A 14078-nucleotide genomic window follows, 5' to 3' on the forward strand; every position below is an offset into this window, starting at 1 on the left:
TGTGGAAGGTGTCACTTTTATTTTATTCCTGTTTTTATCGTACTGAAAAACGGAATGACGATATTCTGGACATGGGCTTAAACAGGATTTTACTGTCAAAGCTTTTGTTGACTTGCTGTGGGTTACCTGGTATTTATTTGTCTATTTATGTTACACACTGTACACTTTTTTAGTCAAATAGGTTTATGTTTATATATTGATAGTACAGAAAGATATTTTGTATTTTTGCTTCTGGTTATCCAATTAATAAATTGGCTTTTTCTATACCTTTTTCTTTCAAATACAGTTGCAAAGGTTTAGTAAGAGGGGCAGTTTTGTTGTTGTTTTTTGAAATCAGGAATGTTTTGAAAAATTTTGAGAACACCAGCATATAGGAAACTAAATGGAATAGAAATTATTTTTTCCAAATTATGTATCCATGAAAGTACTATTAATACTCAAGCATATTTTCCTAGAGATTCTACTAGTAACTTTATTTCTATAATTTAGCTTTACCTCAGTGACTTTAAAATAGTTCTAACAAGACATATTCTGTAATGCTTCAAGTATAATATTTTAACATGCTTAAAGAATTAAATACCGTGATGGGTAGAAATCTTCTAGAATACACAAATTATTAAATAAATTATGAGAACATAGTTATGTGACAAATGGGAACATTACTATAGAACACCTCTTCTTTTACCATAATAATTACACACCATTTGGCTTCCTAATGTTATGTTTACCTAGCAATTAGTTAGGCTCACAAATCATCATTAATAAATATTTAAAGAGAGCGAGCCCACTTTCCTTAGCTCTACATAATAGAAGTTTAGCTGCTAAAAGAGCAGTGTATACAATAATAAAATAAGAGGTTTGATGTAACATTCAACTTGGTTTCCCTCTTTGATTTGTGAAAATGATTGCCACCTTATATCTTGGAACATAACTCCTTTTTTATCCCGTCAGTTTTCTTGAGTAAATCTGTTTGCATTGGGAACTTACCTGTTCATATTATGTGCATAAAAATCTATTCTAAATGTAGACTCAAAAGGTCAGAAGGGTTCTAGTGCCTATAGTACTATACGTTCCTTGGTCTTTTGGAATTGTTAGTGCATGAAGTGATTTGGAAGCTTAAAGGGCACTTTCTTCCTCTGCCTTTAGTCTATCTCCTAAGTGCTGTATTATTGGCCTTCATGAAACAAAATTATGTCCAAATTGACAGAATTCTCTGAGAATCAGGTTCAGCTGATTGAAGCAAAACTGGATGTGTGGTATTTATTTTCTACTAACTGTGTTTATTTACAGGCAGAAATAGCCAGGCTAACCATTCATCATTTCATTCATTCAAAAATAATTACTGAATTTCTATTAAGTGCCAGGCATATAATCACCTCCAGAGAAAATGTATAGGCTGATAGTGTCCTTTTTCTTTTGTTTCTTTTTATTTTTTGCCCTTTGTAGAAACATAGTAACATTTCTAGATTTTTTTACTCTTGTGTATTTGAGTAGAATAAAGTTTACTTACAGACATAAGATAATGGGTTTCTTTTAGTAATTGAGACTCTGTTTTTTTAATGAGAGAATGGATTTAGTTACAGTAATTCAACTGTAGGTGTTGTATTCATTTAAAAGAAATAATCTCCCGTGTGGATGTGGTTTAAACCCTTCCAGCGTGCTCTAGTGAATGTTCTGCTTATACATGACACTTTGGAAAGGAGTGTCATCACATGATGCCCCGGTACCTTGAAAGCATTTATTTTGTCTCCAAAAAGTGAGCGGTTTTAACTAAGATAGAAGATTGCTCATGAAAGAAAACAGAGCTGTTATTGCTAGTATTTTCTAATTGAATTTAAAACGTAACAGATGCCACGAAGAGACTGAAATTGTTGAAGCAATCTTCCCTGAACCTATAGGCTCAATAAAGAATTGGACTGATTCTAGAGGATGACTCCAAATTTCAGCAAACATTAATTTTTAGTTTCTGTCATGATATACTGAGCTTTTCTGTTGAATGTTGGAGTATTTGTTCAAGTCGGTAGATTTTGCATTTTTAATCTTCCTTAGAACTGTGGTGAATAATGGCCCCTGGCAGGAGATAATGAAATTTTCTTAATTTATATTTTCAAGCAGAAGCTTCAATTGAAAATGGCATCCTATGGCCTGGAGACATAGCTCTAGTGCAAGTTTCAGGGGAGATGCAATAATAATGCAGTGCCATCGAGACAGGGAATGATGGGACAGTGAAGAAGTAATTTAAGGAAGAAAAGAGAATGTACCAAAGCTTTATTGTAGCATATCTAATGATCTGCTGAAGATTCCCAATGGTTTTTGGAGCATGACTGGAGAAACTAATGTTATCTTGCCAAAACAGAAGCCCCTGCTTAATCAGCAGAACAAGGCTATTGATTAAAACACCTCTCACAATAGATTACACATGGAATCTCATCTCCATACTTTGCACTTGGTAAAGTGTAATAATGAGCATAAGATAATCAAAAGAAAAGTAAAAGCAATTTGTTGGGCATTGTACAATTCAAGATTAGAGTTGGAAAGGAAACAAATTTGCATGAATAGTGGGCCTGCTTTTAAAGCTGTACACAGGAAATCATTTGTGTAGTGTAGGAACTACTCTGGAGCAGTAAAAGATACTCTGCCCCTTTAAGGTTTGCAAATCCGTGTCCATCTTATAGAAAGGAGTGTACTTATTATTGATGTATTTATTGTTGTTAGTAATTCATATTTGTTGAGGCACTGTGCAGAGTTTGCCTGCATTATCTATCCTTAAAAACAAACTTCTAAAGAAGGCTCAAAGGTTTAATACATTGCTTACGGACTCATAGTTTAAGTAAGCAGACAAACTGTAACTTAAATTGCAGGGTTTTTTCTGATTCTAAAGCCTCTGCTTCTAAACACTAATCTTCCCAAATAGCAAATGACTCCGCTTCTGAACAGAGTCAAATGATATGCTATATTGTTGTTTTTTATACTTTATTCCCAGATTATAAGTAATGTGTGCATTGAGCCCTCTTTCATTCAGTTTTAAAAGATTAAGGAAAAGCAACATATTAATAGTTTGTTTGCATTATTAATGTTTCATTAGTGATGACTCACTATTATCTCCAAAATAAAAAAGATAATGTTTCTTCAAAGTACTGCTAATTTGGGCATGACAGTTTCTAAGGTAATTTCCATGTAGTAGTATGTAAATTAATGATAATACACATTTATAAAATGCCTTTTCATCAACTACACCTTTTTGTTGGCAACGTTTATCCTAATTTTAAAAATGATTGTGGATGCTTTGAAAGCTAATATTGAAATCTGAGAATATTGATTACATCTGGAAGGTAAAATACAGTTTTAATACTTTAACTTTTACTATCTGCTAATTGTAATGGTTAAGAGATTCATTAGGTACTTTGTATTTTTCTCTTACATATTATGCACAAACCTGAAGAATATCACTGACTTTAAATGTTACACTCTAAATTTAAAAAAAAACAAATCTATCAGCATACTTTTATGCGTGAGAAGTAAACTAATAAAGCATTAATCTCCAAAATCATGCGGGTTTATTTTCTTAAGATTTTGAGATGTACAAATGACTTCATTCCCAAATAGAATTTTTTTTTCATTTAGAGTAGAAAGACTTGCAGGAATGAATTTTAAACTGATTTTTAAAATTCAGGGTTTTTGCTCCATTAAAAGCAACTTTACGACCTATAAAGTAGGATTTAGGATTTTCTTCATGGTAGATGATGAGTTTATGATTAAAATATAAGTTTTATGAATATTAATGTAAGAAAATACTTTTATTCTGGTGTTTGATAATGTTATAAAGCATTTATTACTGACTGGATTTATTTTAGTTAACATGGAGTTCTCAGGATGAATGTTGTACTTTGCTTTTTACATTTGTAAGAAAATTAGAGGAAAAAATATTCAATATGATAGAAAGTTGCAATCTAAAATAATGTGTAGAAATATTAATATAGGTGTAAATTTTGATAGAGGTTTTAAAACACTGATGTTTTTCACATCAGTGAAATTAGCTTTTTGTCTATACATGCCAACTTCTGGAAATTTTTGGAAGTATGCTTAGAATATTAAAAATGACTAAATGCTTAGAATTTGAGACAGAGTGCTTATTCTGTACCTCCATATTTATTTACTGTGTGGTGTTATTATTTGCAAGGGCTGCTTTTATGCCCCTTTAGTTCTAAAAACGATATATTGTCTTCCTGTAGTTTAGCCACGTATTAAAATTTATTTTGAGAAAGAAGTCGAAGGTTATATATAGAAAAATTTACAGTGATTACAGTGGATCTTTTTGTTGTCATTCTTAATGACATCCTTCCAGGAAACATAGTGTCTTTTCGTAGATTGTCAAAAATTTTATTTCCAGATTTATTTAGTGTTAGAAATTTTCATTGGCTAGCAAATATTAGGAAAAGATTATACTTGCCTTTAGTTGTTAAAAATGGGTGTACAGGTCATGTATACATGTACTTAGAAATTATACTAATATAGACCCTCCATGTTAGGAATTTATGGATAAATAACTAGTCTGCTTGCTCAAAATTGCAGCTGCTAAAACCCTTGATTCTTTTGATTAAAATTAGCAAGAGAAGAAGACATGTTTAACACTGTAAACTCTATTAAGAACTTGCTGCTTAAATTATACTCATAGGTTAATGATTTTGTTTTATTTGTAATTTAATAAGATTTATAGAGCAAAAAGCATGAGTTTCCAAATATATTTATTCAAAGTCTGACTTGTCTTAACACAGTGGTTCTCATATGCCAGAATCATTTGCAGATCTAGTTAAAAAACAGAGTGCTGGTTAGTTATTTGCCTCTGGAGTTTCCTAGTCTGTTGATCTTGGGTGGGACCTGAGCGTGTTTTTCTAACAAGTTCCCAGTTGACGCTGGTGCTCCTGGTCTAAGGACCACATTTTGAAAGTCAGTGCTTTGACTATTTTAATTCATCTGTGCATCTTTACAAATACAAAATAAAATAAAGTAAAATAAGATCAATTATTTAAATCTGAAGTGTTTAAAATATATGTAGCATTAATTTTTTATGACAGTAATTGTATTCAAGTCGTAACTAAAAATCCACCTATTTTTTAAAAAAACTTTATTCTTCTGCCTTATTCTCATTCATACTTAATTTTTACGCTCCACATGTAAGAAAAGTCATTTTTAACATAATGAATCCACATAGTATTACCAAAATATGCTGATAACGTGATGGTTAATAGAGTCATACCTTTACCAATAAGTCTTCTTCCGTAGGGGAAGAAGGAGAACATGATGCAGGGACTATGCCCAGGACTGAGAATACAAGCAACTGAATGCCTTTCTTTTCTTGGCTTAGTTGTACCTTTTCATTTTCGTTAGAATGAAAACTTGAAGCAGAGCAGTTGGTGGGAATTTACTTTGCTTCTGTGGCTAATTGCTTTCTCTTTCCCTATCTTCTTAAATGATAGCAGTTTACAGTTTTACAATCTTACTAACAATATACTGGTTAAGGAGTTTTCAGATTTTTCTGAGTCCTAACAGCTCACATTGGAATTTTCTTTCCTCTTGTGTCCCCAAACTTACTGAATTTGGAAACTTAAGGCTCTCGCTTCATTCACAAATGAATGTACATAGTGGTATTTTATTTCCATCATTTGGTCCTCTGAAAGCTTCAGTATTTTTTTTTTTTTTTTTTGCCATGAGGCAAGATACCGGTATGCAAATCTGATAGTTTTATACTTCTTACAGTTGTGTTCCTCTTCTTGCTAACACTTTAGTGTTTTAGCCCCTAAATTTCACTTTTTCTCAAGATTAATTTCTAGTACTCCTGATGTATAAAATAAACATTTTTGACATCATGGGAAACTATGAATTTTATAAATGTATATAATTTTATTTGCAAGAACTCCATTAAGCCTCCTTACCTTCAATTTTACTTACAAATATAGCTCTATAACACTTTTTCTTTCTTAAAGTAAGTGTTTTTGTACAATGTGATTATTAAAAGAAATTAAAATGTGGTTGATATAAATTATGGTAATTGCTTTTGACATTAATTTGAACTTATAGCTGTGGTCAGGTAACTAATGCACAAAAAGATCTGAAAAAGTAAATATGAGCAATTATTTTTCAGTGTATGGTGTTGGTCTCTTTTAAACAAAATGTAATGGAAGCAGAAATACTTGTCCTTTATATACTTCTTGCAAACATCCTGTGACATTGAAAAATATGAAATAAAGATATTTTTGGTTTCATATTGCAGTCATACTTATCATGGATAATTATCAATGTCATCTTTATTTTTGAAAAATGAGATAAATTCCCAAACCCTTTGAGCTATATCCTCCTTCACGAACTTGGTCCAAAATCCTTCACACTCTTGGTCCATTTCATCCTTGAGTACAGTCCCCTTACTTTAACCATGTTTACCCAAAAACATGGCAGGATTTTGTTGAGTGGCTATAAAATGTATACCAAGGGAATATAGAAAAGAGAAGTCTAACTCATAGGGGTTTGGATTTGTTTGTTTCTTAAAGGTGTGGGAATGAGATAAAGGGGGGTCCTTGCAGGTGTGAATAAATATAAGGAAGGAAATAAAAGCACTTTAGTTTTTGATAAGGACAGGTAGTGGTTGAGTCTCTTGATCCTGGAAGATCAAGAAACTTGATCTTGAACAAAGTGGTGAACTTGATTGTTGTAAAATCTAAGAAAGAGGAAAATGAACCATTAGTTGAACTATTAGATACTGATCTATTGAGGAATCTTAAATTCATCTGCTGTTTAAAATTTTAAGATATATAATTGGTTCTGTGATTCATGTTAAAATAATTCATTTACACTAAGTGGAGAATCATTGGCACGTTTCTTCAAATGATTGAACCAATTGAAGAGAAATACAGATAACAAGAGTAAAACATGATGTTGCCTAAGAATGTGACACTGCACCACTTACATTGTCCACGCTTTTGAAAATTATTTTATATGGTATAGTTTAAAAAATATATGGCATACAGTATTCTAGATTAATTGTGGTAAAAGTTATCATTTGTATCTGTACAAGTAATATTACAGTTTATGTAATATTTAAGACTTTTGTTTGAAGTTTATTGTATATACCTTGACCTATAAATGTACCTGTTTGGTCCTGTAGAAGTTTTCAGGTCTTGCTGCTCTTCAGGATGAATCCACCTGGTTTGAGTTGAGATGGCTCCAAGGTGCCTGACTTAACATACCTATCCCTTTTAATGCTGTCCTTTAGTTGGTTGTCGTGCTAACAAAAAAATAAACAAACAAAACAACTGAGCCGCTTTTTCATTCTTTACTTGCCATTTTATAGTCCGGTCATTTTATGCACTGTAGAATATCTGATATTCAAATTGTTGAATAAATTTTGTTATAGTGCTCTTGTTCTGCTTGCTTGGCCTTCTTAATTTAGGTACTATCAGAAAATATAATAAAACCATGCAAACATTACATTGTGTTGAGTTGTAATCAAGTCAAATTATAAAGGGGAATAGTTCCTGCCTTTATAAAGCTTATAAAAAGAACATTTTGAGAAATTTATAGAACTCAAATGAATATCATCTTGCCTGAAATTCTACCTTAATCCTAATACTCTCCATGAATTCACAACACAGAAATAGGAGAATACTTCCAATAGTAATAAATAGGGCATGATAGACATCATGTTAGTGCCATCGTCTTCCATGTTTCATTTCAGAGAGCATTAATTTAGAAGAATCTAGGTTCATGGTGATGCTATATTTAGTGTGAGCACATTGTGGTCTGTGAACAAAACAAGAGTCACAACAGTCTTAGACACAGCATGTGCCAGGCACTGTGCTAACTGCTTAAAATGTGCCCTGTCATATATCAAGCCAGAGCATGGAAGGTGTGCTCTATGAACTTGGGATCTGGTATGGAAGAATGTAGAAAGTGCCTGGAATACAAAACTTATCACAAAACCGATTGAGAGAATAAACTTAAAAACCTGGCTCCTTCTTTGTTTCAATATGTTCTCAAAACTTACTTTCAAGCTATTCAGTTTATGACTCTGTTTCTGTTCATGGTATCATTTTTAATTGTTATTTTAATTTTTAAATATGACAACTGTACTGTTAAGTTTTTTTTTAGTATATGTTTACTATGCTAAAAATTCCAATTAAATGTGTAATAGAATAATAGAGAACTGTTAGTTGCTTCCTTTTTACTTTGAGTTAAAATTTAGTGTGGCCCATGATATAGAAATATTACAACAAAAAGAAAAATAGGATTTTTGTAGCTCTTTATTTAAAATAATGTAGAGCAACCTAGTATCAGTTGATTTTTTTTTTGTTTTATGGTACTAGTTGCTTAAAGAAAATGTGGATCAGTTCTTTATTAGATTTCTTTATTAAAAACAAACAAGTCAGTGATTATGTTACACAAATTTGATTTGTTTTGTTTTCCAGGTGCAACAATAGAACACAGTGTATAGTAGTTACTGGGTCAGATGTATTTCCTGATCCATGTCCTGGAACATACAAATATCTTGAAGTCCAGTATGAATGTGTCCCTTACAGTAAGTATGAAGTTTGTAGTTTTCACTTTCTCTAGCATTCCTCGTTGATGCTGAAAGACTACACATGTGAAAGAAGCATATGTTTATGGCCTACAAAACCATTATGCATGCAGAGCACTAACAGACTCGGGCCTCCAATTAGCTTCATGAAGTGTGGAAGGAAGCCATAGTGTGATGCTGGCCAAGTGTCTGTCTGTGTTCTTAAGTGTTTGGCTTTTAAGACTAGTGTTTTTCCAGAAAACAAACTTGAATTAGCTATTCAGTAGGGCAGATAGAAATCTGTACTTTTGCCCAATACCAGTTGCTGACAAATTGGTTTGGCTCACAGTTTTCTAAAGAAGGAATTGACTTTGGTTTTAATCGTGAGCTACTTGAATGGCTACCTGCTGTCGTGGTAACTTTAGTGCCTGGTAAAAGCTACCATTGTAGTAACTGAGGCAAGTGCTTTCCTGTTTTGTTTCCTTGTCCTTATAGGAGCATTTCTTTACCAGATTGTGTTGAAATCTTAACAGGAAATAAAATAGACATAACAAAGCCTTGATTATACTTCCATTTTTAATTTGACAACATCCATTAGATCCTGTAGAGGGACATTTAAAATTCAGTTGGAAATTTCATAAGTAGTCTTTAGCTAATGCTCTAATTCTGTGTAGTTCTCCTCCTAATTTCAGAATTCATACTGATAAATTGTATTCTTTACTTTCAATAGAAAAAAGCACTTTAGACAACTAAAAGTTTCAGTATACTACCTAATTTTCATAGGCTAGTTTGTTTGATAGTGTTCTTGTCTTCGTTACTGGAAAACAAGAGGTGTCTGTCACCTTAATTCATAGGCATTTGAATTGAGAGTTCTTTAACAGCAGTTTTATTGATTTGCGATAGTTTTATACACTGCTCTCCTTAAAAAAAAAGATTTAAACTAAATAATGAAATTGCTTTTTCCAGAACCTCAACAACTAGATCACTAGTTCTGATAGATTTATATGTCCAAACTATCAATATTTCTAAAACCAGAGGGCTGAATTCAGATGGATATAGGATGTCCAATATGGTAGTAATACTTTTCTTACACTTTTCTTTCTCTTTTTCCTCTGCCCACAGTTTTGATAAATTGGCTTTTTGTGGGTATCAGTTAAAGGCCAAACACAGATTATCTTTTCTTTTCATCCCTGCTCTGTGTTCCTGTGTTACTGTGAAATGGATGCTTTTTATGTTTTCAGTATTTTCTATACCATTTGTAGGATTGGAAGCCTACTGAGTGCACTGATCTTTATACCATTTCTCTTATGTGTAGTGTTGGTGGCTTACATAATCATTCTCCTGTGCCACTAGAGGAATACTGTATTCTTTTGAGCTAACCAAAATTTTGTTCCGTAAAGTTGCTTTCATTTGAATTTATCATGGTTTCTGTCCTCAAATTAGAAAAGGAATACAGCATCCATTCCCAAACAGTGGAATCAGTCAGAGCTGCCAAGAATTGTCTTTCTGGAGCCAGTTCCTGTAACCTAGTCTATAGACCAAGAACAGTGTTAAGCAAATATTATTTTCAGACTCTTAAGTTATTTCTTGCTCTGTTTAAGAAAGAAAAATGTGGATATCTTCTGGAACATCTAACTTTCAAAATTTTACTTTTTCAGTTCTCCAGAAGTGTTGTATATTGTGCACTAAACTTGCAAATAGCTATACTCAGAGAAGTATTTGTTCTTTTTAGTTTTTGTCCTTAAAAAAAAAAAAACAAAAAAACCAGTAATTAATTTGCTGTTACCTTTCTAGATGTTTGCACGAATCAGAAATAAGTCTGGCTTTTTTTTTTTCAAATTATGCCATGTGAACAAATAGAATTATAATTCCTATATACTGTACAGTTGTGACACACTATAAATTGCATGGTTTTCACTAATATTAAAATTTAATGCAAAAGATCTTTTTAGATTGTTTTGATCTTAGGTAGGATCGTGTTTTTCCTTACCTCTTTCCCCCATTTTCCTCTCCTTTTGTTTCTTTATGCTTCTGTCATAGCCATCTCTTACACTTTTATTTTTCCCTTTCCCCTTGTTTTAATAGTGTTTTTGTGCGTTGTATCATTTGCATACCCCTCTTAAACTTTGTATAGCTGATAAAAATTGTCACTATAACATTTATTATATGTCATTTACCACCTGGCTTTATGCCAGTTTCTATCCAAAGCAAATTCTCTAGGAATTCATACATTTGAAACTATATCCTCCTTTTTAAAAAATGTCCAAAAATTTCCCATGATTTTTGAAAATCTTAAAATGAATTTACTTAACAGAGTTTATTAGAAATGCTATTGTTTGTTTTACTCTTTATTATGGACAGGCACATGTAATATAATATGTGACATTGACACCTGCCCAGATAATGCCCGTGTCAAAAATGTGTGTATCCAGAGTATCTTTTATCGCTAACAGAAATGTTAGTAATTGAATATATGTGTGTTTAAAGGAAGTCTTAAGGATCTTGTAGGATAAAAGAGAATAATTATTATACTTTCATATTTTACAGTCAAGATTTGGCTTCAGTTTTTGTGCCCTCTTTTTCAAATTGTCATCAAATTATACAAGTTATGCCATAATTTTAGCTATGTTTTCTTCATTAGAATGACCATTACTATTGATTAAATATTTTTCGTGAATAAGTGTGAGATTATTCAAAATGAAATAGTGTGTCACTTCAGGTACAGAGTATGTAGGCTTAAGTTTGTTTGGGTCAATTTTGTGTCTTGCATATCCATGTAGTTGTCCTCCACTGATGTTAGTGGGTCATGTATTTATGTTTGGTCTATAGAATAGTAAATGTATTGTTATGAATTAATTCATACAGTCCTGTAAGACAAGTTGCAATATACATTTGGCATGTGATGAAGAATGCTGGTTTTATTAATTTTATTGTATTTTTATATTCTTCTGGGTTGATGGAGTTTGGGCTGGTTGGACAGATATCTATCTGTCCTTTGAGTTTTCATAAAAATCATAATATAAAGACTTTTGCTTTCAATACCCATATCTTATGTGATTCATCAATCATCAAAAGTTTTTAGATCATGTTTACATTTGGGTGTTACTTCTGTTTTCATCAGAACTATAAATTATGTACAATTTATCTACATTTTATTCTCTTTAATATGTGATATCAGTTAAGTCACAAAGGAAGAATTCCCTATTTAATATTTTGCTAAGTAAATGCACTGTCATTTTAGTGTATTACATGATAAAGCCTGGCCATTTTCAATTTATAGAAAACAAATATACATTATAAATTCTTTATTGAACTTGTTTTAAGTTCTGTTCTAAATATGTAACATATTTTAAAATGTATTATTCCCATCCTTTACATTTACTTGATTTACTCAGTAAAATCATCCTTTCCTCAAAAAAAGAATACAGATCTGTATATAAATATAGACTGAGAAGTCACAACACTAATGATTTCTCTTATGCTCATTTTCCCACGACGCCCTTCCGTTATTGATTCTAAGCAGGTATAAGATTGCTCTTCCTTGAGGAGTAAGTTTAGAACTAGTGGTTTATAAAAAAAGAACTGTTTCGTATCAGTAACACTGAACTTACTTTTACCTGATATAGTCAGAGTTACACATGATAGAGCAAGTATGTTTCCTGAAAGTGGTTAAGTAGACCCAAGTCAGATGGGAAGGTGGTAGCGTAATGCAAAAGGTTATACGCTATTCCTATGGCAAAAATATTTGTGCGATATTTCCCCCTGAGGTATTTCAGGAGGTCAGTATTTAATCTTGATGAATTATTATAATTTTTAAAAATTAATCAAGCTAAGACATCTTAATGAAATGTGCAACTACAGTATCTTTGAGTAATCAATTTGGAGATAGAGTATTAGCACACCCTAATGCATTTTAATAAGGAAAGAGGGAGAATCACAGACATTAATCTGGTCACTTTATGAAATTCAGGCAACATACTTCAAGGCCTACATACAGTCTAAAATAGTGTTTTATGGGTTGTTATTATTACAATTCTATTTACCATGAAGAATCTTACATAGCAACCTTCCTAACTGTATAATCCGTTTCTTTAGACTTCTTGGAGGGAGGATTTTTTTTTCTCATATAACTGTACTAATCAGGTTTGTTTTATGAAAGCATTTACCTTTTATGGGGTCTGTGGAGTCAAGGTATTTGCTTTGAATGCTCGGTATGATTGTCGCTGCATGCTAGCTTGCTTTCTGTGTAAATTGATGATGGTAGACGATGTCATAATAAGCTAACCATAATTCTTTCTTCCTTTTTCTCCTTGCCTACTCTGCTTGCTTTTTCCTTGTATGTATTTTGCTTACTTTTTTAAAAAATAGACTTAATACTACAAGTTTGAGATATGTGATATAGAGAATTTAATAAGAATTTTATAATATAAAACATACAAAAATTTAAATAAGTAAATTTACTAATTCTTAATGGGGAAGAAAAGTACTATGTTACCCCACCCTTAAAAATCCTTATTGGGGTAGCAGGAGAGATATATTTATTCCAAAAAGGAGGCATTTTTTCCTTATAATTAAAATGGATTTTTCTAGAAATGAAAGATAAAAAAAATGAAATGTACTAAGATGCATAATTATATATATTTCTTCTTACATAAATATCTTAGAAAAGAATGTTAAAATATAACCATATCAGTATTCTTATATCAGACCTAAGCTCCACAATTGAGTTATTTTTATATTTTCCTGTTGTTATGCTTACCTGTTTTTATCAATTTAATAATGAGTTCATATGATAGATGGGGATGATATACCTTTGCATGCATTTGTGCCTGTAGCATACATAGATACAGTAAAACTTGGTAAAAATGCTGAGCGACTTGGAAAGGCAAGAGTATATATACCATGCATTAGTGAAGAGTTTCATTATTTATTCAGGTACCCTAAGTGAAACAACATGCCAACATATTTGTATTGCCTCCTTAATCTACTAAAATGATTGATCCATGTTCTTTTATGTAACTTTAGAATCTTTCTCCTGCTAGGTTTTCCTGTTGTGTGTTTCTCTTTATCCAAAGTAGTACAGCTCTTATTCTTCCTATATTTAGCATCTATTACGAATTCAGTCTTAGACTAATAGTCAATTTATTTTAATCTTTTTTCTTTTTTCCTTGCACTTTTTTTTTGTTTCTCTTCCGATGCTTAAAATAGAAGTGGAGCAAAAAGGTAAATAACGTATACAGTCTGAACCCCAGCTCCCTGTTATGTGCCTTATGGATGTTACCTCCTCCCTTCCCTCTCCCCACAATACTCCTGACATTAAAGTAATCAGCAGGATCTCATAAATGCACCTCATAAAGAAGTCGACTGTTTACAGTGAAATTATATGACTGCTAAATCTGGTGATGGGGTAAAAATTCTGAAGTCGGCCAGGGGGAGCTGCTCCTCCATTCTGTGTTTCTTTTTCACCCTTTATCTCTTTTTCTGACACCTTTGGATATTTTATTATTAAAGTGTCATCCTGCCTGGCTTC

The 14078-nt window shown here is 32.0% G+C and overlaps 1 protein-coding gene and 1 long non-coding RNA gene across 38 annotated transcripts in view; one reads left to right on the plus strand and one right to left on the minus strand.

Moving 5' to 3' along the window:
* ADGRL2 (adhesion G protein-coupled receptor L2) overlaps positions 1–14078 on the plus strand; it is a 623946-nt gene that overhangs the window by 559955 nt on the left and 49913 nt on the right. For 18 of the 37 annotated variants that reach the window (XM_045036074.1, XM_045036083.1, XM_045036078.1 and 15 more), the window contains exons 4-5: positions 8460–8569; positions 13760–13771. In XM_045036074.1, the coding sequence (XP_044892009.1) occupies positions 8460–8569; positions 13760–13771 (122 nt within the window). Of the gene's footprint in view, positions 1–8459; positions 8570–13756; positions 13772–14078 lie in introns of all 37 variants that reach the window. The other 19 variants (XM_045036067.1, XM_045036070.1, XM_045036072.1 and 16 more) reach the window with 2 other exon arrangements.
* Positions 6288–12841, minus strand: LOC102899363. Its single transcript, XR_002160987.3, has 3 exons — positions 12715–12841; positions 7144–7279; positions 6288–6712 (listed from the first exon to the last, which is right to left on the minus strand). It is a non-coding gene; the product is annotated as an uncharacterized LOC102899363 (long non-coding RNA).

This window comes from Felis catus, chromosome C1 (assembly GCF_018350175.1).
Source record: "Felis catus isolate Fca126 chromosome C1, F.catus_Fca126_mat1.0, whole genome shotgun sequence".
NCBI classification, from domain to species: Eukaryota; Metazoa; Chordata; class Mammalia; order Carnivora; family Felidae; genus Felis; species Felis catus.